The sequence below is a fragment of the Oncorhynchus nerka genome, linkage group LG7 (genome assembly GCF_034236695.1).
Source record: "Oncorhynchus nerka isolate Pitt River linkage group LG7, Oner_Uvic_2.0, whole genome shotgun sequence".
In the NCBI taxonomy this organism is placed as follows: domain Eukaryota; kingdom Metazoa; phylum Chordata; class Actinopteri; order Salmoniformes; family Salmonidae; genus Oncorhynchus; species Oncorhynchus nerka.
This window is the reverse complement of record NC_088402.1, coordinates 50,537,268-50,563,443: the sequence shown is the minus strand read 5'-3', so window position 1 is coordinate 50,563,443 and position 26,176 is coordinate 50,537,268. Positions and strand designations below refer to the sequence as shown.

The 26,176-nt window shown below is 43.4% G+C and overlaps 1 protein-coding gene across 3 annotated transcripts in view; it reads left to right on the top strand.

Moving 5' to 3' along the window:
- Positions 1 to 19,217, top strand: part of LOC115131867 (FYVE, RhoGEF and PH domain-containing protein 3-like) — a 95,881-nt gene extending 76,664 nt beyond the window's left edge. For all 3 annotated transcript variants that reach the window (XM_029663924.2, XM_029663923.2, XM_029663926.2), the window contains 15 exons: positions 183 to 272; positions 2,065 to 2,201; positions 3,491 to 3,647; positions 3,789 to 3,927; positions 4,715 to 4,773; positions 5,438 to 5,584; positions 5,724 to 5,828; positions 5,961 to 6,040; positions 6,189 to 6,219; positions 7,499 to 7,603; positions 8,331 to 8,384; positions 9,140 to 9,235; positions 9,402 to 9,536; positions 10,890 to 11,030; positions 17,153 to 19,217. In XM_029663924.2, the coding sequence (XP_029519784.2) occupies positions 183 to 272; positions 2,065 to 2,201; positions 3,491 to 3,647; positions 3,789 to 3,927; positions 4,715 to 4,773; positions 5,438 to 5,584; positions 5,724 to 5,828; positions 5,961 to 6,040; positions 6,189 to 6,219; positions 7,499 to 7,603; positions 8,331 to 8,384; positions 9,140 to 9,235; positions 9,402 to 9,536; positions 10,890 to 11,030; positions 17,153 to 17,398 (1,722 nt within the window). In that variant the 3' untranslated portion in view covers positions 17,399 to 19,217. The remainder of the gene's footprint in view (positions 1 to 182; positions 273 to 2,064; positions 2,202 to 3,490; positions 3,648 to 3,788; positions 3,928 to 4,714; positions 4,774 to 5,437; positions 5,585 to 5,723; positions 5,829 to 5,960; positions 6,041 to 6,188; positions 6,220 to 7,498; positions 7,604 to 8,330; positions 8,385 to 9,139; positions 9,236 to 9,401; positions 9,537 to 10,889; positions 11,031 to 17,152) is intronic.
- Positions 19,218 to 26,176: the final 6,959 nt, after the last annotated feature.

Genomic DNA, 26,176 nt, shown 5'->3' with positions numbered 1-26,176 from the left:
AGTTTGCTTGCTTTCACCTAATAGGTTTTGTGTTAATGTTGCTGATTTTCTCTCTCAAAGGTCATAGGCCCAGAGGCATATGTTTAATGTATGATACAGGTCTAATGTAGGTTTGTGTAGGGAGTGGTATTCTATATGGTATGCTATGGCTCTGACTGTTTGTGTCCACTTCTCTCCCTCAGTACTCAGAGACACAGAGGTTACTGAACATTGCCAGAGAGCTCCTTCACACTGAGGAGGCCTACGTCAAAAGACTCAACCTCCTAGACCAGGTATGCACACACTCACACTCAGTGGGTTGTGTACTCTGAAAAACACAACCGCATGCAAAGGACGTCAGACTGCTTGCTTAGAGAGTACCACTTCTTCCCGATTCGGCACATACTTGGCTTGAACCTGGGGCCTCAGCTTCATGAACACACGTTACCGTTCTCCCTCAAATGCCTCTACCTGTCGCTAGTGCAAATGTGGACCCTTAAGGCTGAGGAGTAAGTTTCACACATCTCCATGTGCTACACATACACACCAAGTCATGGTAAAACACATACAGTATTCAGACCCCTTCCCTTTCTCCACATTTTGTTACGTTACAGCCTTGTTCTAAAATTGATTCAATATTTTTTTCCCTCATCAATCAACACACAATGCCCCATAAAGACAAAGTGAAAACAGGTTTTTGGACATTTTTGGAATTATAACATAAAACATATATAACATTTCTGCAACATTGACGGTCCACAAGAACACAATAGTCTTCATCATTCTTAAATGGAAGAAGTTTGGAACCACCAACTCTACCTAGAGCTGGCCGCCCGACCAAACTGAGTAATCGTGGGAGAAGGTTGACCAAGAACCCGATGGCCACTCTGACAGAGCTCCAGAGTTCCTCTGTGGAGATGGGAGAACCTTCCAGAAGGACAACCATCGCTGCAGCACTCCACCAATCAGGCCTTTATAGTAGACGGAAGATACTCCTCAGTAAAAGGCACATGACAGCCCGCTAGGAGTTTGCCCGAAAGGCACCTAAAGGACTCTCAAAAAGTTCAATGTTCGTTTCATCAGAGCAGAGAATCTTGCTTCTCAGGTCTGATGAAACGAACATTGAACTTTTTGGCCTGAATGCCAAGTGTCACGTCTGGAGGAAACCTGGCTCCATCCCTACAGTGAAGCCTAGTGGTGGCAGCATTCTGTGGGGGTTTTCAGCTGTAGGGACTGGGTGACTAGTCAGGATCAAGGGAAAGATGAACGGAGCAAAGTACAGAGAGATTCTTGATGATGAAAACCTGTTCTAGAGCACTGAGGACCTCAGACTGGGGTGAAGGTTCACCTTCCAACAGAAGAAGAAGTCTCTGAATGTCCTTGAGTGGCCCAGCCAGAGCCCGGACTTGAACCCGATCGGACATCTCTGGAAATAGTTGGGCAGCTACGCTCCCAATCCAACCTGACAAGAGCTTGAGAGGATCTGCAGGGAAGAATGGGAGAAACTCCCCAAATACAGGTGTATCAAGCTTGAAGCGTCATACCCAAGACGACTCCATGGCTGTAATCGCTGCCAAAGGTGCTTCAACAAAGTTCTGAGTAAATGGTCTGAATGCTTATGTAAATGTGATATTTCAGTTTTGTATTTTTTATACATTTGCAAACATTTATAAAATATCTTGTTTTTCTTTGTCATTATTGGGTGTGTAGATTTATGAGGGGAAAACACTATTTAATCCATTTTAGAATAAGGCTGTAACGTAAAAAAAAATAGTGAAAAAGTCAAGGGGTCTGAATACTTTCCGAATTCACTGTCCTTAATGAAGGCCTACTCCTCCCATATTAGGCCATATTCATATTGTTTTATATCTGGTGTGAGATATCCATATTTGTTGTTGAAGTTGACCGTCAATTACATGACTACAGACAAAAGGATATGTGCTGGCACAGACAGTAGGCTAATCTCAGAGCTGCTTCCTGTTTTTGTCAGAGCCCATCGTTTGTTATAGCATTTATAGTAATGTAGTTAGTAATGTTACTGTGTGTTTGATATCATTTCTATCATTGTTCTCCTGTTGTTTGTAGGTATTTTGCACTAAGCTGACTGAAGCTGGAATCCCTCAGGACGTGATAACGGGGATCTTCTCCAACATCTCCTCCATCTACTGCTTTCACCACAAGTTCCTGCTCCCTGAGCTCAAGACACGCATCACTGGAGAATGGTGAGGAGACCAGGGACAATGTTGTAATAGTGTTTCCTTAACATTATTTGGTTCTATTAGCAAATCAAATGTTATTTATCACATGGACGGTAGACCTTACCTTGAAATGCTTACTTTACAAGCCCTTCACCAACAATGCAGATGAAAGAAAAGAAGAGTTAAGGAAATATTTACTCAATAAACTAAAGTAAAAAATGTTTTATATATATATACAGTTGAAGTCGGAAGTTTACATACACTTGAGTTGGAGTCATTAAAACTTGTTTTTCAACCACTCCACAAATTTCTTGTTAACAAACTATAGTTTTGGCAAGTCGGTTAGGGCATCTACTTTGTGCATGACACAAGTCATTTTTCCAACAATTGTTTACAGACAGATTATTTCACTTAGAATTCAGTGTATAACAATTGCAGTGGGTCAGAAGTGTACATACACTAAGTTGACTGTGCCTTTAAACAGCTGGGAAAATTCCCAAAAATGTTGTCATGGCTTTAGAAGCTTCTGATAGCCTCATTGACATCATTTGAGTCAATTGGAGGTGTACCTGTGGATGTATTTCAAGCCCAACCTTCACACTCAGTGCCTCTTTGCTTGACATCAAGGGAAAATCAAAAGAAATCAGCCAAGACCTCAGGAAAAAAAATGGTAGACCTCCAAAAGACTGGTTCATCCTTGGGAGCAATTTCCAAACGCCTGAAGGTACCACGTTCATCTGTACAAACAATAGTACGCAAGTATGAACACCATGGGACCACGCAGCCGTCATACCGCTCAGGAAGGAGACACGTTCTGTCTCCTAGAGATGAATGTACTGTGGTGCGAATAGTGCAAATCAATCCCATAAGAACAGCAAAGGACCATGTGAAGATACTGGAGGAAACAGGTACAAAAGTATCTATATCCACAGTAAAACAAGTCCTATATCAACATAACCTGAAAGGCCGCTCAGCAGTGCCAGGCTGGTAGAATGGGGGCATTCATCTGCTGGGAGTAAATTTACCAAAAGTGTGTGTGCCAATGCTAGTCTCTCTGTCTAGAGATTATTGTTTCATAGAAATGATGTAGAGGGATTCCACCTGTCCCCTGCGCACAGTAAATGTACTGTAGGTTACTCTTTCTATGAATTCCATATTGTAATTTTGCATTGAATGGAATGTGTACTGCAAGTATACTCTATGTTCAGAGTACAGTACAAAAATACACATGGAAATCGACCATGTGTTTAAAAACATTTTTTTTTTGTTGAGAGTATTAAGCCCTATGGGTGGGTGTGTGTTCTGTGTGTTAGGGACTCAAACCCACGTATTGGAGACATCCTCCAGAAGCTGGCTCCATTTATGAAGATGTACGGAGAGTACGTGAAGAACTTTGACCGTGCTATGGACCTGGTCAACACCTGGAGCCAGCGGTCATCACAGTTCAAGAGTGTGGTCCAGAACATACAAGTAGGTGGCATCTCCCACAGAATCAATGTGTATATATGGTAATGTATGCTGTTGTTATCTGTGAATTGAAGTGTGGTGTACCTACAGTATGTTTACAGTAGTGTATGCGTAACTCTGTTGCTGTGTGTTCTATCCCTACAGAAGCAGGATGTGTGTGGGAACCTGACTCTCCAGCACCACATGTTGGAGCCTGTGCAGAGGATTCCACGCTACGAACTCCTGCTCAAGGACTATCTAAAGAAACTGCCTGATGATGCACTGGACAGGAAGGACACGGAGAGTATGTCTGTCTGCCCGTCCGTCTGTCTGTTTCTGTACCTACACACTGCTCACCCACTCATTACCTGTCTGTCTGTCCCTCACTACCCTTCCTAAACTAGGACCCATACTAGCCACTCTACAAGCTTGTATGGTCATTTACAGTTGGCCCACAGTCTGATGATGCACAGGCTGGCTGCAGTGAAAGGTTGGACACTGACCCATTTGTCACAGTATTCAATTCAATTCAATTACTAAGAGTCGTATATACAATGAGGATACAAAACATTAGGAACACCTGCTCTTTCCATGACATAGACTGACCAGGTGAATCCAGGTGAAAGCTATGATCCCTTAATGATGTTGTTATTCAGAGGGTGGATGGGCAAGACAAAATATTTAAGTGCCTTTGAACGGGGTATGGTAGTAGGTGCCAGGGGCACCGGTTTGAGCGGCTCAAGAACTGCAACGCTGCTGGGTTTTTCACGCTCAGCAGTTTCCCGCATGAATCAAGAATGGTCAACCACCAAAAGTACATCCAGCCAACTTGACACAAATGTGGGACGCTTTGGAGTCGACATGGGCCAAGCTTTGGAGTCAACAATCCTTGTGGAACGCTTTCAACGCCTTGTAAGAGTCCGCGCCCCAATGAATTGAGGCTGTTCTGAGGGCAAAAGGGGGGGTGCAACTCCTAATGTTTTATGCACTTAGTGTATGAACAGTGAGTGTTTCAAGTGTGTAGGGCTGATGCATGGTTATGTAGAGTTGCTGCAGACCGGTGTAACAATGTCTGTGTGTGTGTTTTATAGAAGCACTGGAGCTCATATCCACAGCAGCCAACCACTCCAATGCTGCCATCAGGAAAATGGTAAGATTGTGTTTTTTTCCTGCTTGGAGCCCTCCCTCCCCTCTCAGTTCCCTCCATCTGTGAATCTCTCTGACATACTTCTCCTACTTTTCATGGTTTTCATGATGGTGGTGTTGTAGTTCACAACAGTGTGGGGAGGAGGGAGAGAGTTTTGATTGATTTTTTTATTTGACAATTTAAAAACACAATACAAGCACAAACGTAGATACAATGCACTTAAAACATGTGTTGATGATAAAAAAAAGAAAAAGAAAAGTGCAATAAACATCACATGGCCTGAATAATGAAACGACTGTGCAAAGACCCAAACACAACACATTTTGAATAGTTCCCCAGATGACAGTGGTTACTCTCCTTGGGAATAGCTCGCAGAACTAGCCAGCCAGCTGTCCAAACTGCGTTGGATGCGACGACTTGCGGGGAGGGAGGGTGCTTCAGTGCAGACAGGAAGCTGCCGTTTCCTGCCACTAGTTTCACAGCCTGCAGAAGAGTGAATTTTGTCTCTGACACACACACACACACACAGTCACACTTCTGCCCTCTGGTGTGACTTATCGTGTCTTATTCTGTCTCAACAGTTTTAGTTCCCCTGACTTAAATGAATGTATAATTTTGCTCTGTATGTGTGTGTTTCACATTGTTCCATATCCTTGGTGTTCCTCAGGAGAAGATGAACAAACTCCTGCAGGTCTATGAGAGACTGGGTGGAGAGGAGGACATTGTGAACCCAGCCAACGAGCTCATCAAAGAAGGACACATCAAGAAGATGTCTGCCAAGAATGGGACGGCCCAGGACCGATACCTCTACCTGGTGAGTGGCAGAAGGAGTTGGAATGAAGAGAATGTGTAGGAATGGGACTACATCAAAGTGTGTGTGTGTGTGTATTCATGTGTCTATTTACTGTGTATTCTCATCCGTTGTCCCTTCTCTCTGTCTGTCCGTGCTGCAGTTCAACAACATGGTGCTGTACTGCGTTCCCAAGCTGAGGCTGATGGGGCAGAAGTTCAGTGTGAGAGAGAGGATCGACATCGCTGGGATGGAGGTCAGGAAAGAGGTAACGGAAGCCACTCATATTCTCTTCTCTTGCTCCTAATTTCCTTCCATTCTGAATGGGTGATGCGTAGAAGGGCCATTGCTCTTGAGTATCTCACAGGTAAAGTGGCACTGTTCTCCTCTGCGGCTTCAGGTGCAAGAGAACGTGAAGCAGAACCTCCCTCACACGTTCGCCATCATCGGCAAGCAGCGCTCACTAGAGCTACAGGCCAGGTAAGAACTATGGAGCAATTACATCGGAGAACTGTAGAACTGTGCCTTTTTGTTTGTAACAGAAACACAACATCGCAGGCACAGCGGGAACTCATAGAAGTATTAATAGCTAGAGGGCTGTTGTTGAAACATTCCCTCTGTTTTTCAGGACGGCTGAGGAAAAGGAAGACTGGATACAGGTCAGGAATACCAGACCAACACTAACTTGGAATGTTTTTTTAATAAGGGATTTGTGTATTAGGAACAGTATTCGTGTTACTGCATCTTTCCTCCACACTGCAATACTGAGTTGGGAAATTGTTTCCTCTCGTTAAGCTGCTCATTAAAGCTCATTTAGCCCATTACAGCTAACTAAAGCTGGTTAAAAGGGCTCGTAGGCTGGAGGGGAGGAGTGTGTGCCAGGCAGGGGGTCTGGGAGTGTGTGGAAAGGAGTGGAAGGGCCCTTCGGCATTCTGAAGGACACAGAGGAACGTGTGGTGTCTCGAGACTTTGGAGAGGGCTGCACAAAGATTGTGCATACACAGTCTATTATTCACACATGAATACAGTGCTCACTACACACACAGACATACACACACCCACACACACACACTCTCTGTTAGTGCAATAGAGAGGCCAGTCTCTGACACAGACCACTAGGCTGGATCAGAGGTCCCTGATACATTTGTCCCTCTGATGTCATGGCTGATGTCATCTCTGTATAACAGGGTCAGTCCAGACGACAACAATGTCGCTCTCTCTCTGTTCTCCTCTCTTTGTATTTGTATTTATTATGGATCCTCATTAGCTGCTGCCAAAGTAGCAGCTACTCTTCCTGGGGTCCAGCAAATTAAGGCAGTTTATACAATTTTTAAACATTAGAATACATTCACAGATTTCCCAACACACTGTGTGACCTCAGGCCCCTACTCCACCACATATCTGTGTGTGTGTGTGTGTGTGTGTGTGTGTGTGCCAATGTTTGTGCTGCTTCACAGTCCCCACTGTTCCATAAGGTGTTTTTTAAGTCAAATGTTACTGCTTGCGTCAGTTGCTTGATATGGAATAGAGTTCCATGTAGTCATGGCTCTATGTAGTACTGTGTGCCTCCCATAGTCTGTTCTGTGTGCCAGTAGTTTAGACAGGCGGCTCGGTACATTCAACATGTCAATACCTCATCAATAAAAGTAGTGATGAAGTCAATCTCTTTCAGCCAGGAGAGACTGACATGCATATTATTAATATTAGCTCTCTTTAACTCAGACAGGCAGAGGCCCTCTCTCTCCCTGTCTCTCTCCTAAGGGGCTGTAGATTGTTGTAGAATTTCTTCCATTGTAAAATCTGTGACTTCACTGCCTCTTCACTTTTACGGTAAACCAGTGAAGAATATTTTAACGTACTGAAACTGTTAACGGCTTATCTCCTTCTCTCCCCTCCACCTTTTCCTGTTTCCCTCTCCCCCATCCCTTCCACTTCCAGGTGATCCTGGCCACCATAGAGAAGCACAAGCAGAACAGTGAGACCTTTAACAAAGCCTTCAATAGCTCCTTCTCCAGGGACGAAGACCACCTGCCAGACTCACCGGTCAGTCAGTCTGTCTGTGTTTCTTTTCTCTCTGTCAAGCCATGCGTTAACCATCTCTATGCACGTATATATCAATAAGAAAGCACTATGGCTTTGTCAGAAAGTGTCACCGTCAGGTCTTTGTCTGACAAAGCACCTATCCTCACACAACACAACACAACACACACACACACACACACACAGCCGTGTGTGTCACGTGTCCCTCACTGCAGACACTGATAGACACACAAAGAAGCTCTTACTTAACTCACACATACACACACAAACACACAACCATGTATACTTATGAAGGAGCTCTTTATTCCGTTGCACACCCACACAAACGAACACACACACTGTCAGGGTCTGTCTTTAGTTCGCCGGCACTCTCTCATGACCTAATAGGGGAAGCCCTCATGCACACTGTACAAAAATCTCTTCTGAATCTCCACTGACCCACTTTGAGCTGGCTGGACCTGGACACAGGCCAAAGTAGGAACACATGCCAGGCCTATTGTCTGTCTCTGAGGCATGGCTGCCATCTAGTGGGGACAAACACACACAGCAGCTTTAAGTAATATTCAGGTTGATGGTCCCATTCTCTGGCAATGTGTGAGAGCTTTGTTGACACCTGAAATGAAGTGCTAGCCATGTAATAACACTGGATGTACTTTCAATGTAACTCATACATCTCTCCCAGGGTTAAATATGTCATTCTGATCAGGTATTCATGTTCTTCTCTTCTCAGGGTCCCTGGAGCAGCACATCCGTAGACTCAGACAGTGAAAGACTGCAAGAAAGGGTAGGTGTCAAACGTCCTAACACAATACATTTCCTCAGGCTCTATTGCCTGATGCTGTTGTGTTACTGACTCTGCTTTCGATTTGAAGAGCATGTATCTTTCTTTGCTACAGCATGAATGGCATCGCCCCCACATAGTAATATAAACCATACAATGGGCAATATAATGTGAATACATTGTACCACGAATGACTGAGTTCATAACAAGAAGTACATTGATCTCTCCTATTCTAAAGCCTGGATGTCTGTCTGTGTTTGAGGTAGCAAGACAATGGTAGTGTTACAATGGTAGTGGATCTATAATCCACACAGTAGGCTGCAGAGAGGTATAAATAGCAAGTTGTCTTCTCTTTGGGGATAGCATCACTAGCTCACTCTCTAGTAGCGGTGGGGGGTGGCTGTGGAGAGATGAGACACGATCAGGGGGTGAATTTCACACTCCCTACCACAATGCAAATGTGCTAAACGGCTGGTGGGTCTATCTATGCCCCAGGCTGAGAGAGCAGAGGGAGGGGCTTCTATTTTCACTTTCTGTTTATAGAGGAAGATGTTGTGAGTGGGAGAGAAAGAATAGGGTAGATAACAGAGAGAGTGGGGAAATGGCAAGATGGAGAGAGAAAGGGCCCTCATAGTCCCCTTCATCCAACTATTTCAGAGCAGGGTTACTTAGGTAACACCAAGATGTATTGAGACAAGATGACCTTGTAATGGGACAGATCTTGATACATTGTTTGTATGTGTTTCTCTGTTTTCCAGAAAAGTTCCAAGAAGAAGGAAAAGGAGACATGTAAAGGCTGCAACGAGAGCTTCAACTTTACCAAGCGCAAGCACCACTGCAAAGCCTGTGGAGCGGTGAGCACAGAGAGGGAGCGGAGGTTGGGGCCTGGAACAGTTAGTGCCAGGATGCTGCATTTTCATCAGTTGATGTCCTGTATAATTGATTTTCAGTTGTCTAAATATATATTTTTCTCTCTCCATTCCTCTCTCTTCCTCTTTCACTCTTCCCCTCCCTCTGCAGGCCATCTGTGGTAAATGCTCTAAGATGTTGGAGAATAAGACGTGTCGTGTGTGTCCCGAGTGCTTTGAGACTAGCCAGGGCCCTGTGGGGCCTGCAGGGGCCCCAGTAGAGCTGAAGAGGAAAGCTACAGCCGAGGTGAGGACCGACTCTCAGCTTATACTATAGAAAAGAGTAGAATATAACTTAATTTAGAAAAAAAATCCATCCAGAGACTTCCTTTTGGCTTCCCCTCACAAACAACATAAGACAATCAAACATCATACTTATTGTATAATGCACAGTGTTGTTGAGATGCTAGCATGGACAGGCTGCACAGAGTGGACTCCCAGCAGAGCAGGTCTGAGGAAGGGAGTTGGAGTATGGAGGTTAGCAGCGGGCACACCATCTCAGTTGCAGCCTCTGGAGAGAGCGGCATAAGCACGTTAGTTGCACCAGCATGACAGAGAAGACAGAGCCCAGCCCAGACAGGCCCACAGAGCATCATGCACCTCTATCAATCAAACACACATATTCTTATCTGTGTCAGTTTCAGGCTGTCTAGACTCAGGTGTTTTTTTTATGGGTATTTGGGCCTAAACACACACACACACACTAGAGAAATAGAACAGTCTATAGTCTGCACGGCTCAATAAGATCCATCTCTGTGTGTGTACCAGGAGTCAAGGTGAACTAGTGTTCAATAGACTGCTTGTGTAGAGCACAGCGTTTAACAGAAACTGGATGAAGCAGATCGTTGTGTCTTAAAGCCTGTAAGCAATCCTGAACAATATCTCTATAATATACTGTAATATCTTTGTTTTATTGCAGTATCATTATCCATGTCTATCAAGCCCACAGTGCTGCTGTAAAATAAATTAAGAAACTCACTCACTCACTCACTCACACACACACAGCAATATTAAGTAACCTCTATTTGAGAACAAGTACCATGACTAGTTAAGGGGCTTAGTGGAAAGCAGCAGACCCTGCTGAGTAAGTAGTCTCTACACTTCATGCCTATGATGCAGCAACTGAGCAGTCTAATCTGTCTGTCTTGGGGATATACTGTCTCACACGCACAAACTAGATCTTTCACAGTAGCAGTGCCATAATGACAGTGATCTGCAGTGGTATTATTTCCCATCAAGGGGGGGCTACAGCACCACATCAGTAACAGTGGGGCAGCAGCATGAACACCTGTCCATGTCCAAATCTCCCAATAAATGTTTCCTATATGCTGGACACCAGGTTTGTTATGTAAGCGAATGTCCCAGACCTTTATCCTCGAGTGCCCCTTTAACGTCCAGGCTGATTATCACTTTGAATTAAAAGTAGAATTGACTGTGAAGGTGAATTCCAAATCCCAACGTTGGTTTGTGCATGGGGAAAGAGCTACTGTAATTGTGTTGAACTATAGAATATTATTTGAGTATTGGCACCCACTGCAGTAGATCAACTTTGGGACAGGGCCTTTAACTCTGCCTCCTGTGTGTGTCTCTGTCTCTCCAGAAGCAGGTGTCTCTGTCGGGGGACAACTGTCTGCTGTGTGCCCAGCTGCAGGTGCAGGAGAAGGGCAAGAGCTGGACCAAGACCTGGGTGGCCATCACCAAGACTGAACCACTGGTGCTCTACCTGCAGACCAGCGGACAGGTAAGGGTTAAACTCACACACACATGTCTGTCTTTATCTGTGTCTGTGTTCCTGTCTGTCTGTCTGTTTGTTAGTGTCTTTGTATCGCTGTCTTGTCTACATCCTGTCTCCATGCCCAGGTCACCTGTATATGTAGGTAGAGGTTTCCCCTAACAACTGACACAGGGTCAGTTATTTTTCATCCCATCAATGATATTTTGTGTGTCAATGTGCTTTACACCTCCTGTACTGTAAAGTCTGTGTCCTTGTCATGTGTTCCCACTGTCTGTACTCAGTAGATTTGGGTCAGGGGGATTTGTCTGTCCTCAATCTGACATCAGATGGAGCTTCTGCTGCTCAGCTGGCTGACTGTCACACTGTTAATACCATGGTGTTATTACTCTATTATTACACTGTTATTACCATGTCATTATTACTCTATTACTACACTGTAATTACCATGACGATATTACTCATTCTACGCTATAATTACAATAGTGATATTACTCTTATTACACTAATTACAATGGCGTGTTTACTCTAATAAACGAATTACCATGGTGGTATTACTCTATTACAATGTAATTACCATGGTGTCATTACTCTAATAAACAAATTACCATGTTGTTATTACTCTATTACGCTGTAATTACCATGGTGTTATTACTCTAATAAACTGTAATTACCATGGTGTTATTACTCTGTTACATTGTAATTACCATGGTCTTATTACTCTAATAAACACATTTCCATGGTGGTATTACTCTATTATTATACTGTAATTACCATGGTGTTATTACTCTAGTAAAATGTAATTACCATGGTGTTTTTAACCCTAATAAACTGTAATGACCATGGTGTTATTCTTTTATTACACTGTAATTACCATGGTATTATTACTCTAATAAACAAATTACCATGGTGTTATTATTCTAATAAGCTGTAATTACCATAGCTTTATTCATCTGTTACATTGTAATTACCATGGTGTTATTACTCTTATAAACTGCAATTACCATGGTGTTATTATTCTAATAAGCTGTAATTACCATAGCTTTATTCATCTGTTACATTGTAATTACCATGGTGTTATTACTCTAATAAACTGTAATTACCATGGTGTTATTACTCTATTATTAAACTAATTGCCATGGTGTTATTACTCTAATAAACCAGTTAACATGGTGGTATTAATCTAAAACTGTAATTACCATGGTGTTATTACACTGTAATTACCATGGTGTTATTAGTCTAATAAACTAATTACCATGGTGTTATTACTCAAATTAACTAATTACCATGATGTTATTACTCTGTTAATACACTGTAATTACCATGGTGTTTTTACTCTAAACCAGTTACCATGGTGTTATTACTCTATTATTAACTAGTTGTCATGGTGTTATTACTCTAATAAACTGTAATTACCATGGTGTTATTACTCTAATAAACCAGTTACCATGGTGTTATTACTTTAATAAACCAATTAACATGGTGGTATTACTTTAATAAACTGTAATTTCCATGGTGTTATGACTCTGTTATTACACTGTAATTACCATGGTGTTATCACTCTAATAAACTGTAATTGGTGTTATTACTCTAAACTATTTACCATTGTGTTATTACTCTATTACACTAATTACATGGCGGTATTACTTTGTTACACTGTAATTACCATGGCGTCATTACTGTAATAAACAGTAATTACCATTGTGTTATTACTCTAATAAACTGTATTTACCATGGTGTTATTACTCTATTATTACACTGTAATTAATGTGTTATTACTCTAAGCTGTAATTACCATGGTGTTATTACTCTATTATTACACTGTAATTACCATGGCGGTATTACTCCGTTATTAGACTGTAATTTTCATGGTGTTATTACTCTATTACATTCTAATTACCATGGTGTTATTACTCTAATAAACTAATTGTCATGGTGTTATTACTCTATTATTACGCTGTAATTACCATGGCGGTATAACTGTTATTACACTGTAATTCCCATAGTGTTATTACTCTATTACACTGTAAATATCATGGTGTTACTCTACAATAATTACCATGGTGCTATTACTCTGTTATTACCATTGTGTTATTACTCTATTATTACGCTGTAATTACCATGGCGTTATTACTGTTATTACACTAATTCCCATAGTGTCATTACTCTATTACACTGTAAATATCATGGTGTTACTCTATTACAATAATTACCATGGTGCTATTACTCTGTTATTTACTCTATTAGTTCACTGTAATTACCATGGCGTTATTACTTTATTATTATACAGTAATTACCATGGCGGCATTACTCTATTATTTCACTGTAATTACCATGGCGGCATTACTCTATTATTTCACTGTAATTACCATGGCGTTATTACTTTATTATTATACAGTAATTACCATGGCGGCATTACTCTATTATTTCACTGTAATTACCAGGCGGCATTACTCTATTATTTCACTGTAATTACCATGGCGTTATTACTTTATTATTATACAGTAATTACCATGGCGGCATTACTCTATTATTTCACTGTGTGACCAGTGGTGGCACTCTGGGGCCTCTTCTTAAAGGTGGTGGGGACTTGCTAGGTGGAATTTTAACCATTAATGGAATGAAAAATAACTGTTAGGGGAAACCTTCTTCCCTCTCCTCAGGGTGCTTCACCACTGTCCACCACTGTATAGTATAGGTACAGTATGCAGACCGGGGCTGAAAACTACATTTACATTTAAGTCATTTAGCAGACGCTCTTATCCAGAGCGACTTACAAATTGGTGCGTTCACCTTAAGACATCCAGTGGAACAGCCACTTTACAATAGTGCATCTAAATCTTTTAAGGGGGGTGAGAAGGATTACTTTATCCTATCCTAGGTATTCCTGAAAGAGGTGGGGTTTCAGGTGTCTCCGGAAGGTAGCGATAATAAAACTAAAACTAAAACTAGCGATGAGACGATTTGATACCGGAGCTCCAATGCAGTTTTCAAAGCACTACTGATCCGAAACAATGTACCGATGCTCGTTTCAAAGTAACATTACTTTGACATCAATGACGTACGAAGCTTTGTTTGATCACGTGGTTTTTCAAACTGTGTGTTGCCAAATGCGAGACCCCAATGATTTCGCTGTGGTTCCGGTGCTTTCTTCGATTCCAAGCTGCTTTCAAACACCGACCTCTACTTGACACCCTACTTACAATTTTAGTTAGGATATTTTTTCATGGAACATGTAGCTGAAAGGTAGCTCAGCAGATAGAGAACACTCAGACGACAGGGAATGGGGTCGAATACCGGCAAAGTCATATTATTTAGAAAATTGTTTTATGTGAAACCATACTTTCTGCACATTGTTGTGCAAACAATTAGTTTTATTTAGTGAAGTGTAAGCTTCTGTCTTAGGCATCCTAAATAATGCCATAGATTTACAGTTTTTGACAGCAAAAAATGGAAGCGTGATGGAAGGTTGCGAACCTGTATGGTAACTGATAGTACTACTAGACCTGCAACTAACCGCCACGCCACAGAGATTTGCTGAATATTGTAGAAAAAAACGTCTATTTGAACATAAAACAATGTTTTTGCCGACCAGTAGATGTCATTAATGTGCATTGTGTTAAAAGCTCAGCGTAGTGAACCATTTTCCGGAACAATTTGGTAAAAGCCCCAACAGCTACTGAAAACCAGTCACTGTAGCCTCTGCCCATTCCGTTTTACAGACCAAAATCCCAACAAAATCCTTTCTCTGCGACAATCCCAGGCAGGCAGAAAGCTGACATCCCCTGGCAAAAGATTAAGATTAATGTTTGTTAGATGAGCATTTTTGTATGATTCGATAGAAACTGTGGAAAGAGGAGGGGGAGGGAGGAAGCTTACAGTGCATTCGGAAAGTACTGTATTCAGACACCTTGACTTTTTCCACATTTTGTTACGTTACAGCCTTATTCTAAAATTAATTTAACTGTTTTTTTTTTATCATCAATCTACACACAATTCCCCATAATGACAAAGCAAAAACAGGTTTTTAGAAATGTTTAGAAATGTATAAAAAAATCTATGAAATATTCAGACCCTTTACTCAGTACTTTGTTGAAGCACCTTTGGCAGCGATTACAGCCTCAAGTCTTCTTAGGTATGACATTAAAAGATTGGCAAACCTATATTCAGTGGTGGCAAAAGTACCCAATTGTCATACTGGAGTAAAAGTAAAGATACCTTAATAGAAAATGACTCAAGTAAAAGTGAAAGTCACCCAGTAAAGTACTACTTGAGTAGAAATCTAAAAGTATTATTGTTTTAAATATACTTATGTATCAAAGTAAATGTAATTACTGAAACATACTGAAAGTATCAAAAGTGAAAATATAAATATTTTAAAATTCCTTATATTAAGCAAACCAGACAGACAGCACCATTTTCTTTCATTTTTAAATTGATCGATATCCAGGGTCATGCTCCAACAATCAGAGATAATTTACAAACAAAGCATGTGTTTGGTGAGTCCGCCAGATCAGTGACAGTAGGGATGACCAGTGATGTTATCTTGTGTGAATTAGACAATTTTTCTGTCCTGCTAACCAAAGAAAATGTAACAGTACTTTTGAGTGTCAGGGAAAATGTATGGAGTAAAAAGTACATTATTTTCTTTAGGAATGTAGTGAAGTAAAAGTTGTAAAAAATATAAATAGTAAAGTAAAGTGCAGATACCCCAAAAAACGACTTAAAAGTAGTACTTAAAGTAGTTCTTACACCACTGCCTATATTTGGGGAATTTCTCCTATTCTGCTCTGCAGATCCTCTCAAGTTCTGTCATGTTGGATGGGGAGCGTCTCTGCACAGCTATTGATGGGGAGCGTCTCTGCACAGCTATTTTCAGGTCTCAGAGATGTTCGATACGGTTCAAGTCCGGGCTCTGGCTGGGCCACTCAAGGACATTCAGAGACTTGTCCCGAAGCCAGTCCTGCGTTGTCTTGGCTGTGTGCTTAGGGTCATTGTCCAGTTGGAAGGTGAAACTTCGCCCCAGTCTGAGGTCCTGCCTGAGCGCTCTGGAACAGGTTTTCATCAAGGATCTCATTGCTCCGTTCATCTTCCCCTCGATCCTGACTAGTTTCCCTGTCCCTGCTGCTGAAAAACATCCCCACAGCATGATGCTGCCACTACCATGCTTCACCGTAGGGATGGTGCTAGGTTTCCTCCAGACGAGACTCTTGGCATTCAGGCCAAAGAGTTCAATCTTGGTTTCATCAGACCAGAGAATCTTGCTTCTCATGGTTTGAGAGTCCTTTAGGTGCCTTTTGGCAAACACCAAGCGGGCTGTCATGTGCCTTTTTACTGAGATGTGGCTTCCGTCTGGCGATCATAAAGACCTGATTGATGGGGTGCTGCAGAGATGGTTGTCCTTCTGGAAGGTTCTTCCAACTCCACAGAGGAACTCTGGAGCTCCGTTAGAGTGACCATTGAGTTGTAGGTCACTTCCCTGACCAAGGCCCAGCTCTAGGAAGTCTTGGTGGTTATAAACTTCTTCCATTTAAGAATGATGGAGGCCACTGTGTTCTTGGGGACCTTCTCTGCTGCAGAATTTTTTTTGGTACCCTTCCCCAGATCTGTGCCTCAACACAATCCTATCTGGGAGCTCTACTGACAGTTCCTTTGACATCAAGGCTTGGTTTTTGCTCTGACATGCACTGTCAACTGTGGGACCTTATATAGACGGGTGTGTGCCTTTCCAAATCATGTCCAATCAATTGAATTTATCACAGGTGGACTCCAATCAAGCTGTAGAAGTGAAACAGCATGCACCTGAGCTCAATTTTGAGTCTCATAGCAGGGTGTGAATACTTATATAAATAATGTATTTCAGTTTTTTATTTTTAATAAATTTGCAAAAATGTCATTTTTTGCTTTGTCATTATGGGGTATTGTGTGTAGATTGATGAGGAAAATATTTAATTTAATACATTTTAGAAAAAGGCTGTAACGTAATAAAATGTGGGTCTGAATACTTTCCGAATGCACTGTATGCATGTGCCTTATGAAATACAATCTATCCCCCTGCATTAAAGGAGGGGAAAACTACACTGTTATGCTTCCTTTTGACTCTGATTGGCATGTTTGTTGTGTCTCTTCAGGACTCTCGCGGGGCACGGGCCATACCCCTTCCGGGGTTTGAGGTGAGCGTGGCAGCGCCATCGGCAACAGAGAAGTCTGAGCTTAAGCACGCGTTCCAGCTGAGTCACTCCCAGCAGGCTTTGCTGTTCAGCGCCCAGGATACAGAAGTCCAGGCCAAGTGGGTGGAGCTTCTCTCTAGAGCCGCCCGCGGGGAAACGCCCACAGACACGCCCTTCAGCCTGACGGAGCACAGGGAAAGTCAATAGGGCGCCTCCGCTGAAACCACAGGACCCCCCCATCCCACCTTTCACCCCTCTCCTGTGGACAGAGCACAAGTTACTTGAATTCACTTTTCCTTTGCACTTTTTATTTTCTTTGAAGGGAGGGAAGATTCCCCCCCCCCTCTGCTGCCACTTCACCCTTTCCTCCACCAGACACACTTTCATTTACACACAGACTTGCTCTCTCTTTCATTCGCACACTATCTTTCTCTCTCTCTCTCTCTCTCTCTCTCTCTCTCTCTCTCTCTCTCTCTCTCTCACACACATTACACATAAACACCTGTTTCACCAACTCCGCCACCATTGTATGCGTGGTTATGTTATATTTCTCTCGGTGTTCTCTGCAGTTCAAGAAGAACAGAACTCTTTGATTTAATGTTTAGAATTATAGCCGAAGGCATTTATTAAATGGATCCTGTATGATTTTGTAAAAAGGTGAAGTTCCTTGTACATTGTGTGACTGTGAACCATTAACCCCTGTCGGTCTGTCTGTATGTGTGTGTGTGTTGCCCCTGTGTTTTATTTTAGTATTCAATGTTAGCGTATTGAACCCCACATGCAGATACCCCCTCTCCCCACCACTGTGGACCCAGTGGCAGCTCAGTTGTGATTGTACAGTGTGTATACTATCGTGTGTCATTAACTAAAATAACTCAATTTTAACTTAAGAGATGTGAAGGAACGCTTGTGGCTGGCCACCTGAAGCTCCCACAATCAGCCTCCCAAACTCCTCACACCCCAAACACACCCTACTCCCTTGCTGTGTCCCGTTCTTTTAAAAATGATGTTCTTTCTTTGCTCTCCTTTGTAAGCCACTTAATCTGACTTGGAGTTCCTGCCAATGTTGTTTTGACCTGTCCAGTAACTGAAGAGGGGAAGCCACTGTAAAGGATTAGGACATTACTTACCACAGATCTAAGATCAGCTTCCCCTCCCCAAATCACCATGTTGGGAAACAACGCACAACTGGCCTTAAATCAGTTTCTACAGACAATGAAGCTAGTCCCTGGCTCCTGTATGGTCTTGCTCCCTCCCTCCCCTCTCTATCAACTCTGCCCTCAGCGGCCAGGAATATACTCCCACTTCCTGTTTCTACTGCTCACCTGCTCTGCCCCTTCTGGTCACGTGATAGAAACCATTTCCACAATACAAGTACTGGCTAAGCTTGATCCAAAAACGTGGTCGGAGGCTTCGTATGGAGGGTGTGATGCAATTGCGGAGCCTTCAGAGGCATGTAGAGGCCAAATCAATCTTCCTACCACATCGCCATGCGCCTCTCAAATGTTGTAACAATGCGGAGGGCTCCGTATAGCTCCACATTGACATGATTAGTTGATGCTAGGTGGGGGCGGTACATCCTGTATAAATACAAACTCACTTTCTTGACAACTTCCTTCACAATAGCTCTGCCCTGCTCCGCTAAACGCAAGACGTATGAAAGCCCTGATGTTCTGCGGAGGCTGCATCGCAGAGGCAGTCACTTTAGATCTCGGATTGACCATGCAAAGCCTTTAAGACAGTGTTTTTTGCCTTGTCCCCCTCTACCCCCCAATCCCCCTGGCACCAGCTTGTAAATAACCAGAGGACTGTTCAGTGGCTCTCTATGTGCATGTATAAACTCACTCATATTTATGTACCGTACTCTGAAAACCCCAGTGCCCCTCTTTCCTCTTTGTCGTACTGTAAAGTGAGCAGACTCTGTATTGCGTGTTTTAACCCTGGCTTGTGCACTGTGGGCAAGCAGTCAAGCATACCATCAATAAAGAGACGAATGGCTCACTCAGTGTCATACTGTCCAACATGATCCCTCTAGTGTCCTGTCGGTTTGTGTTCTCTCTCTCTCTCTCTCTCTCTCTCTCTCTCTCTCTCTCTCTCTCTCTCTCGTTGTCTCCTTCCTCCTATCTCTCTGTAAATGGGTCTCTTTCTTATGTCATTTCCATTCCCCAAGTTGAGGCAATGTTTGATCAAGTATGAATATTGGATCTCATACTATGTTTGTCAAGTAACCCTACACTACACTAATAGATGGAGAGAGGTACTGAATGCTTACTTGCAAACTATGCAAACCTGATGTGTAAGTGACTTCTTGAACTTGTCTTTTCTTAATAGCGACGAATTTGCTGATAGCTACTTTATTGAGGAAAACATTTACTTATTGTGAGCATAATATGTGGTTGTCTAACCTAGCTATCTTAAGATGAATGTACCAACTTTAAGTCACTCTGGATAAAATGTAAATGCAACGTCTATGGATTTAGGATTTAGTTTATCATCAATGTAAAGTGATGGACCAATCGTCTTGGAATGTTACCATGTAACTGAAATTAGATCCTCCATTGACTGGGTTGACAGTCTCTCCTAACAGTGGTATCATACATCAAACATCCATCAGATATAAAATGCCAGCAGATATTTGACCTTATCTTTGGATAGGGTGCAGATGGTTAGGGGGTGTGTGTGTGTGTGTGTGTGTGTGCGCGTGCGTGAGAGAGAGATAGATAGACAGGATGAATAACTGGCCTTGATGAAGATAGGAAACCTATCTGAATTAACTGAAGGCCTATAGTGCTGTGGGACAATTTTATACCGTCATTCCCCAGTCGCATCTCTCCATGAGAACAGAACAATACGTATCTACTTTACATTATGAAAACAAAAGCCTCTCAGGTTGGTAAGCCAGAACATTTTGTAATACAACACAAGTAGTCATAAAGCCTTTGAGCTTATCTAAGCCACAGTGTGAGTGTGTCCCTGAGAATGGTTATGTGTACTAGAGAGTAGAACGTTACAAATGACATCACTGATAATTATGAATTTTTGTCTGTGCTTTTTACATGTCCTTTGGTCATTGTATTACAGTACTGTATGTGATGGTCAGTGATTCTATAATGTCTTTGACTGTCTCGCTGGGTGTCTCCAGGACGTACTGTATGTGCTTCTGCCTTCGTACCAGAGGACAAGTGTCTGTGTCTGAAACTACACAGACTGATTCATTATTTTTTTATTTCACCTTATTTCAACCAGGTAGGCTAGTTGAGAACAAGTTCTCATTTGCAACTGCAACCTGGCCAAGATAAAGCATAGCAGTGTGAACAGACAACACAGAGTTACACATGGAGTAAACAATTAACAAGTCAATAACACAGTAGAAAAAAAAAAGGGAGTCTATATACATTGTGTGCAAAAGGCATGAGGTAGGCGAATAATTACAATTTTGCAGATTAACACTGGAGTGATAAATGATCAGATGGTCATGTACAGGTAGAGATATTGGTGTGCAAAAGATCAGAAAAGTAAATAAATAAATAAAAACAGTATGGGGATGAGGTAGGTAAAAATGGGTGGGCTATTTACCGATAGACCATGTACAGCTGCAGCGATCGGTTAGCTGCTCAGATAGCAGATGTTTGAAGTTGGTGAGGGAGATAAAAGTCTCCAACTTCAGCGATTTTTGCAATTCGTTCCAATCACAGGCAGCAGAGAACTAGAACGAAAGGCGGCCAAATGAGGTGTTGGCTTTAGGGATGATCAATGAGATACACCTGCTGGAGCGAGTGCTACGGATGGGTGTTGCCATTGTGACCAGTGAACTGAGATAAGGCGGAGCTTTACCTAGCATGGACTTGTATGTAGCGAGGGCCAGCCGACTAGAGCATACAAGTCGCAGTGGTGGGTGGTATAAGGTGCTTTAGTGACAAAACGGATGGCACTGTGATAAACTGCATCCAGTTTGCTGAGTAGAGTGTTGGAAGCAATTTTGTAGATGACATCGCCGAAGTCGAGGATCGGTAGGATAGTCAGTTTTACTAGGGTAAGCTTGGCGGCGTGAGTGAAGGAGGCTTTGTTGCGGAATAGAAAGCCGACTCTTGATTTGATTTTCTATTGGAGATGTTTGATATGAGTCTGGAAGGAGAGTTTACAGTCTAGCCAGACACCTAGGTACTTATAGATGTCCACATATTCAAGGTCGGAACCATCCAGGTTGGTGATGCTGGTCAGGCCTGCGGGTGCAGGCAGCGAACGGTTGAAAAGCATGCATTTGGTTTTACTAGCGTTTAAGAGCAGTTGGAGGCCACGGAAGGAGTGTTGTATGGCATTGAAGCTCGTTTGGAGGTTAGATAGCACAGTGTCCAAGGACGAGCCGGAAGTATATAGAATGGTGTCGTCTGCATAGAGGTGGATCAGGGAATCGCCCGCAGCAAGAGCAACATCATTGATATATACAGAAAAAAGAGTCGGCCCGAGGATTGAACCCTGTGGCAGCCCCATAGAGACTGCCAGAGGACCGGACAGCATGTCCTCCGATTTGACACACTGAACTCTGTCTGCAAAGTAATTGGTGAACCAGGCAAGGCAGTCACCCGAAAAACCGAGGCTACTGAGTCTGCCGATAAGAATATGGTGATTGACCGAGTCGAAAGCCTTGGCAAGGTCGATGAAGACGGCTGCACAGTACTGTCTTTTATCGATGGTGGTTATGATATCATTTAGTACCTTGAGCGTGGCTGAGGTGCACCCGTGACCGGCTCGGAAACCAGATTGCACAGCGGAGAAGGTACGGTGGGATTCGAGATGGTCAGTGACCTGTTTGTTGACTTGGCTTTCGAAGACCTTAGATAGGCAGGGCAGGATGGATATAGGTCTGTAACAGTTTGGGTCCAGGGTGTCTCCCCCTTTGAAGAGGGGGATGACTGTGGCAGCTTTCCAATCCTTGGGGATCTCAGACGATATGAAAGAGAGGTTGAACAGGCTGGTAATAGGAGTTGCGACAATGGCGGCGGATAGTTTCAGAAATAGAGGGTCCAGATTGTCAAGCCCAGCTGATTTGTACGGGTCCAGGTTTTGCAGCTCTTTCAGAACATCTGCTATCTGGATTTGGGTAAAGGAGAACCTGGAGAGGCTTGGGCCAGTAGCTGTGGGGAGGGGAGCTGTTGGCCGAGGTTGGAGTAGCCAGGCGGAAGGCATGGCCAGCCGTTGAGAAATGCTTGTTGAAGTTTTCGATAATCATGGATTTATCGGTGGTGACCGTATTACCTAGCCTCAGTGCAGTGGGCAGCTGGGAGGAGGTGCTCTTGTTCTCCATGGACTTCACACTGTCCCAGAACTTTTTGGAGTTGGAGCTACAGGATGCAAACTTCTGCCTGAAGAAGCTGGCCTTAGCTTTCCTGACTGACTGCGTGTATTGGTTCCTCACTTCCCTGAACAGTTGCATATCGCGGGGACTGTTCGATGCTATTGCAGTCCGCCACAGGATGTTTTTGTGCTGGTAGAGGGCAGTCAGGTCTGGAGTGAACCAAGGGCTATATCTGTTCTTAGTTCTGCATTTTCTGAACGGAGCATGCTTATCTAAAATGGTGAGGAAGTTACTTTTAAAGAATGACCAGGCATCCTCAACTGACGGGATGAGGTCAATGTCCTTCCAGGATACCCGGGCCAGGTCGATTAGAAAGGCCTGCTCACAGAAGTGTTTTAGGGAGCGTTTGACAGTGATGAGGGGTGGTCGTTTGACTGCGGCTCCGTAGCGGATACAGGCAATGAGGCAGTGATCGCTGAGATCCTGGTTGAAGACAGCGGAGGTGTATTTGGAGGGCCAGTTGGTCAGGATGACGTCTACGAGGGTGCCCTATTTTACAGATTTAGGGTTGTACCTGGTGGGTTCCTTGATGATTTGTGTGAGATTGAGGGCATCTAGCTTAGATTGTAGGACTGCCGGGGTGTTAAGCATATCCCAGTTTAGGTCACCTAACAGAACAAACTCTGAAGCTAGATGGGGGGCGATCAATTCACAAATGGTGTCCAGGGCACAGCTGGGTGCTGAGGGGGGTCGGTAGCAGGCGGCAACAGTGAGAGACTTATTTCTGGAGAGAGTAATTTTCAAAATTAGTAGTTCGAACTGTTTGGGTATGGACCTGAAAAGTATGACATTACTTTGCAGGCTATCTCTGCAGTAGACTGCAACTCCTCCCCCTTTGGCAGTTCTATCTTGACGGAAGATGTTATAGTTGGGTATGGAAATCTCAGAATTTTTGGTGGCCTTCCTGAGCCAGGATTCAGACACGGCAAGGACATCAGGGTTAGCAGAATGTGCTAAAGCAGTGAGTAAAACAAACTTAGGGAGGAGGCTTCTGATGTTGACATGCATGAAACCAAGGCTTTTTCGATCACAGAAGTCAACAAATGAGGGTGCCTGGGGACATGCAGGGCCTGGGTTTACCTCCACATCACCCGCGGAACAGAGGAGGAGTAGTATGAGGGTGCGGCTAAAGGCTATCAAAACTGGTCGCCTAGAGCGTTGGGGACAGAGAATAAAAGGAGCAGATTTCTGGGCATGGTAGAATATATTCAGGGCATAATGCGCAGACAGGGGTATGGTGGGGTGCGGGTACAGCGGAGGTAATCCCAGGCACTGGGTGATGATGAGAGAGGTTGTATCTCTGGACATGCTGGTTGTAATGGGTGAGGTCACCGCATGTGTGGGAGGTGGGACAAAGGAGGTATCAGGGGTATGAAGAGTGGAACTAGGGGCTCCATTGTAAACTAAAACAATGATAACTAACCTGAACAACAGTATACAAGGCATATTGACATTTGAGAGAGACATACAGCGAGGCATACAGTAATCACAGGTGTTGAATTGGGAGAGCTAGCTAAAACAGTAGCTAAAACAGTAGGTGAGACAACAACAGCTAATCAGCTAGCACAACAACAGCAGGTAAAATGGCGTTGACTAGGCAGGGAGGGTCGGATTAACTACACACAGAGCCTGAGTGCGGCTGGGGCCGACAGATAAAACATAAACAAGCAGAATGGAGTACCGTGATTAAATGGACAGTCCAGCATGCATCAGCTATGTAGCCAAGTGATCAGTGTCCAGGGGGGCAGCGGTGGATGGGGCAGGGAAGCTGGACTGGCGAGTGTTATCCAGGTTTTTAAAAAACTGTCTCGCTGTGCAAAAGGTAAAAGCCGCTAGCAGTGGCTAACAATGACTAAATAGCTTGTAGCTAGTTAGCTGGTTAGCTTCTGGAGGTTCTTGAGTGTGTTCTAAAAATTTAAAATAATAGTGATTCCGTATCACATTGGGTGAGGCAGGTTACCGGAAGGTATAAACAAATTAAAAATCGAAAAGAGATAGAAAGTAAATATGGGTCCAGTGAGTGTTTGGGACGCGGCGATTCAGATGGTTAGCAGGCCTGTGCTAACAAGCTAACAGTTAGTAGGCCAGGGCTAAACAAGGTAGCAGTTAGCGGACCGGGGCTAAACAAGCTAGCAGTTAGCAGGCCGAATTAGCAAGCAAGGAGATAGCAAGGGCTAAAAAGTTAGCCTTTGGGGGACGTCGCGATGGGGCGAGTCTGTTTATTCCTCTTCATGCGGTGACATCGATAGACCGGTCGTGGGTCCGGATATTGTAGCCCAGGAGTATGCTTCGGTGTTAGCACAGGAGCTCTGGCCGGGATAGCTTCAAGCTAAGTGGGTGGAAACGCTAGCCAGGAGTAATCATCCGGGGTTGCGGTTAGCTAGATAGCTAGTTGTGAAGAATCCAGCTGAAAATGTTCCGTTTGCGGTGGAAATCCAGGGATAAAAAATAATAGGTCCGTTATGCTCTGGTTAGAGTCGCGTTGTTCGAACTGGCGAGAGCTTTCCGAGCTAAAGGTTAGCTGATGACCGGTAAGCTGAAGACCGCTAGCAATGGTTTGCTGACTGATAACTGGTAGCTAGCTGGCTAGCTTCTGTTGAGGGGTTCCGGATCCAAAGTAGATATAAATACTTTAGAAAAAAATAGCTACATTGGGTGAGGCGGGTTGCAGGAGAGTATTTAGAAGTTGAGGTTTAGCAAAATATTTTAAAAGATATGCGAAGAAAAATGTTTTTTAAAAAAATAAATTAAAACGATATATACAAGGGACACGACACGACAAGACGTCCGACTGCTACGCCATCTTGGATTTTTTTTTTTATCTGATCTGGTTTGGTCAGAAAGGAGGGGAATGGCGAAACCCAGGTATAGTAGGAGGGTTAAACCACAGCAAGAGAGCAGTGGGGAATAACAGGGCTGCCCTAACACACATTCCACAAACTCTTATACCTTTTCTCAGCTCTTTGTTTTCCAGCCATGCAATGACCTTCTGTCATACAACATTTAGGTTTGTGTGTGTTAACACCTGCATATTTGTGTGTGGGTCTGTGCATGTGTGTGTGATGGGTGTGTGTGTGTGTGTGTGCTGTGTGTGATAAAGAAGGACAGTTATAGATAGTGTGAACCCCATCTTTTTAAAGCAATTTGAGCTGCCAAAGTGATGTATTAAAAATGTGCCCCTCTCCCAAGCTGAGAGCTGTGGTGCAGAGAGATAGTCCCTAAAATGCTGACGGTTACTTCCTGTCATAGTTTACATGCAGTTAGAACTGAGTGCTGGGTGCATTGTGTCGCTGCTAGACAGAGACCATGCTGAGAAACTCTTCACGTTTTTCCTTTCAAAAGAAAACTACATTTCTATGGGATTTTTTTCCCAACTTTTTGGTTGGTAGCAAAGCCAGATTTCGAGCAGCATATCTCCCCAGGCAGCAGAGGCAGTTTCAAGTATCTGGAGGCTGGGGCTTTTGAAGTAGAGCAGCAAAACTGTTTTGTCTTTCCCTAATTGTTCATAATGCCATATTTTGTTTTTGTGTATTGGGGATGCTACTCTGTTTCATACGGATCCTTTCTCTCCTGCTCCTCTCTGTAGGCACCAGCTGACTGGCTAATAAAATGTGTATGTGCGCATGTGT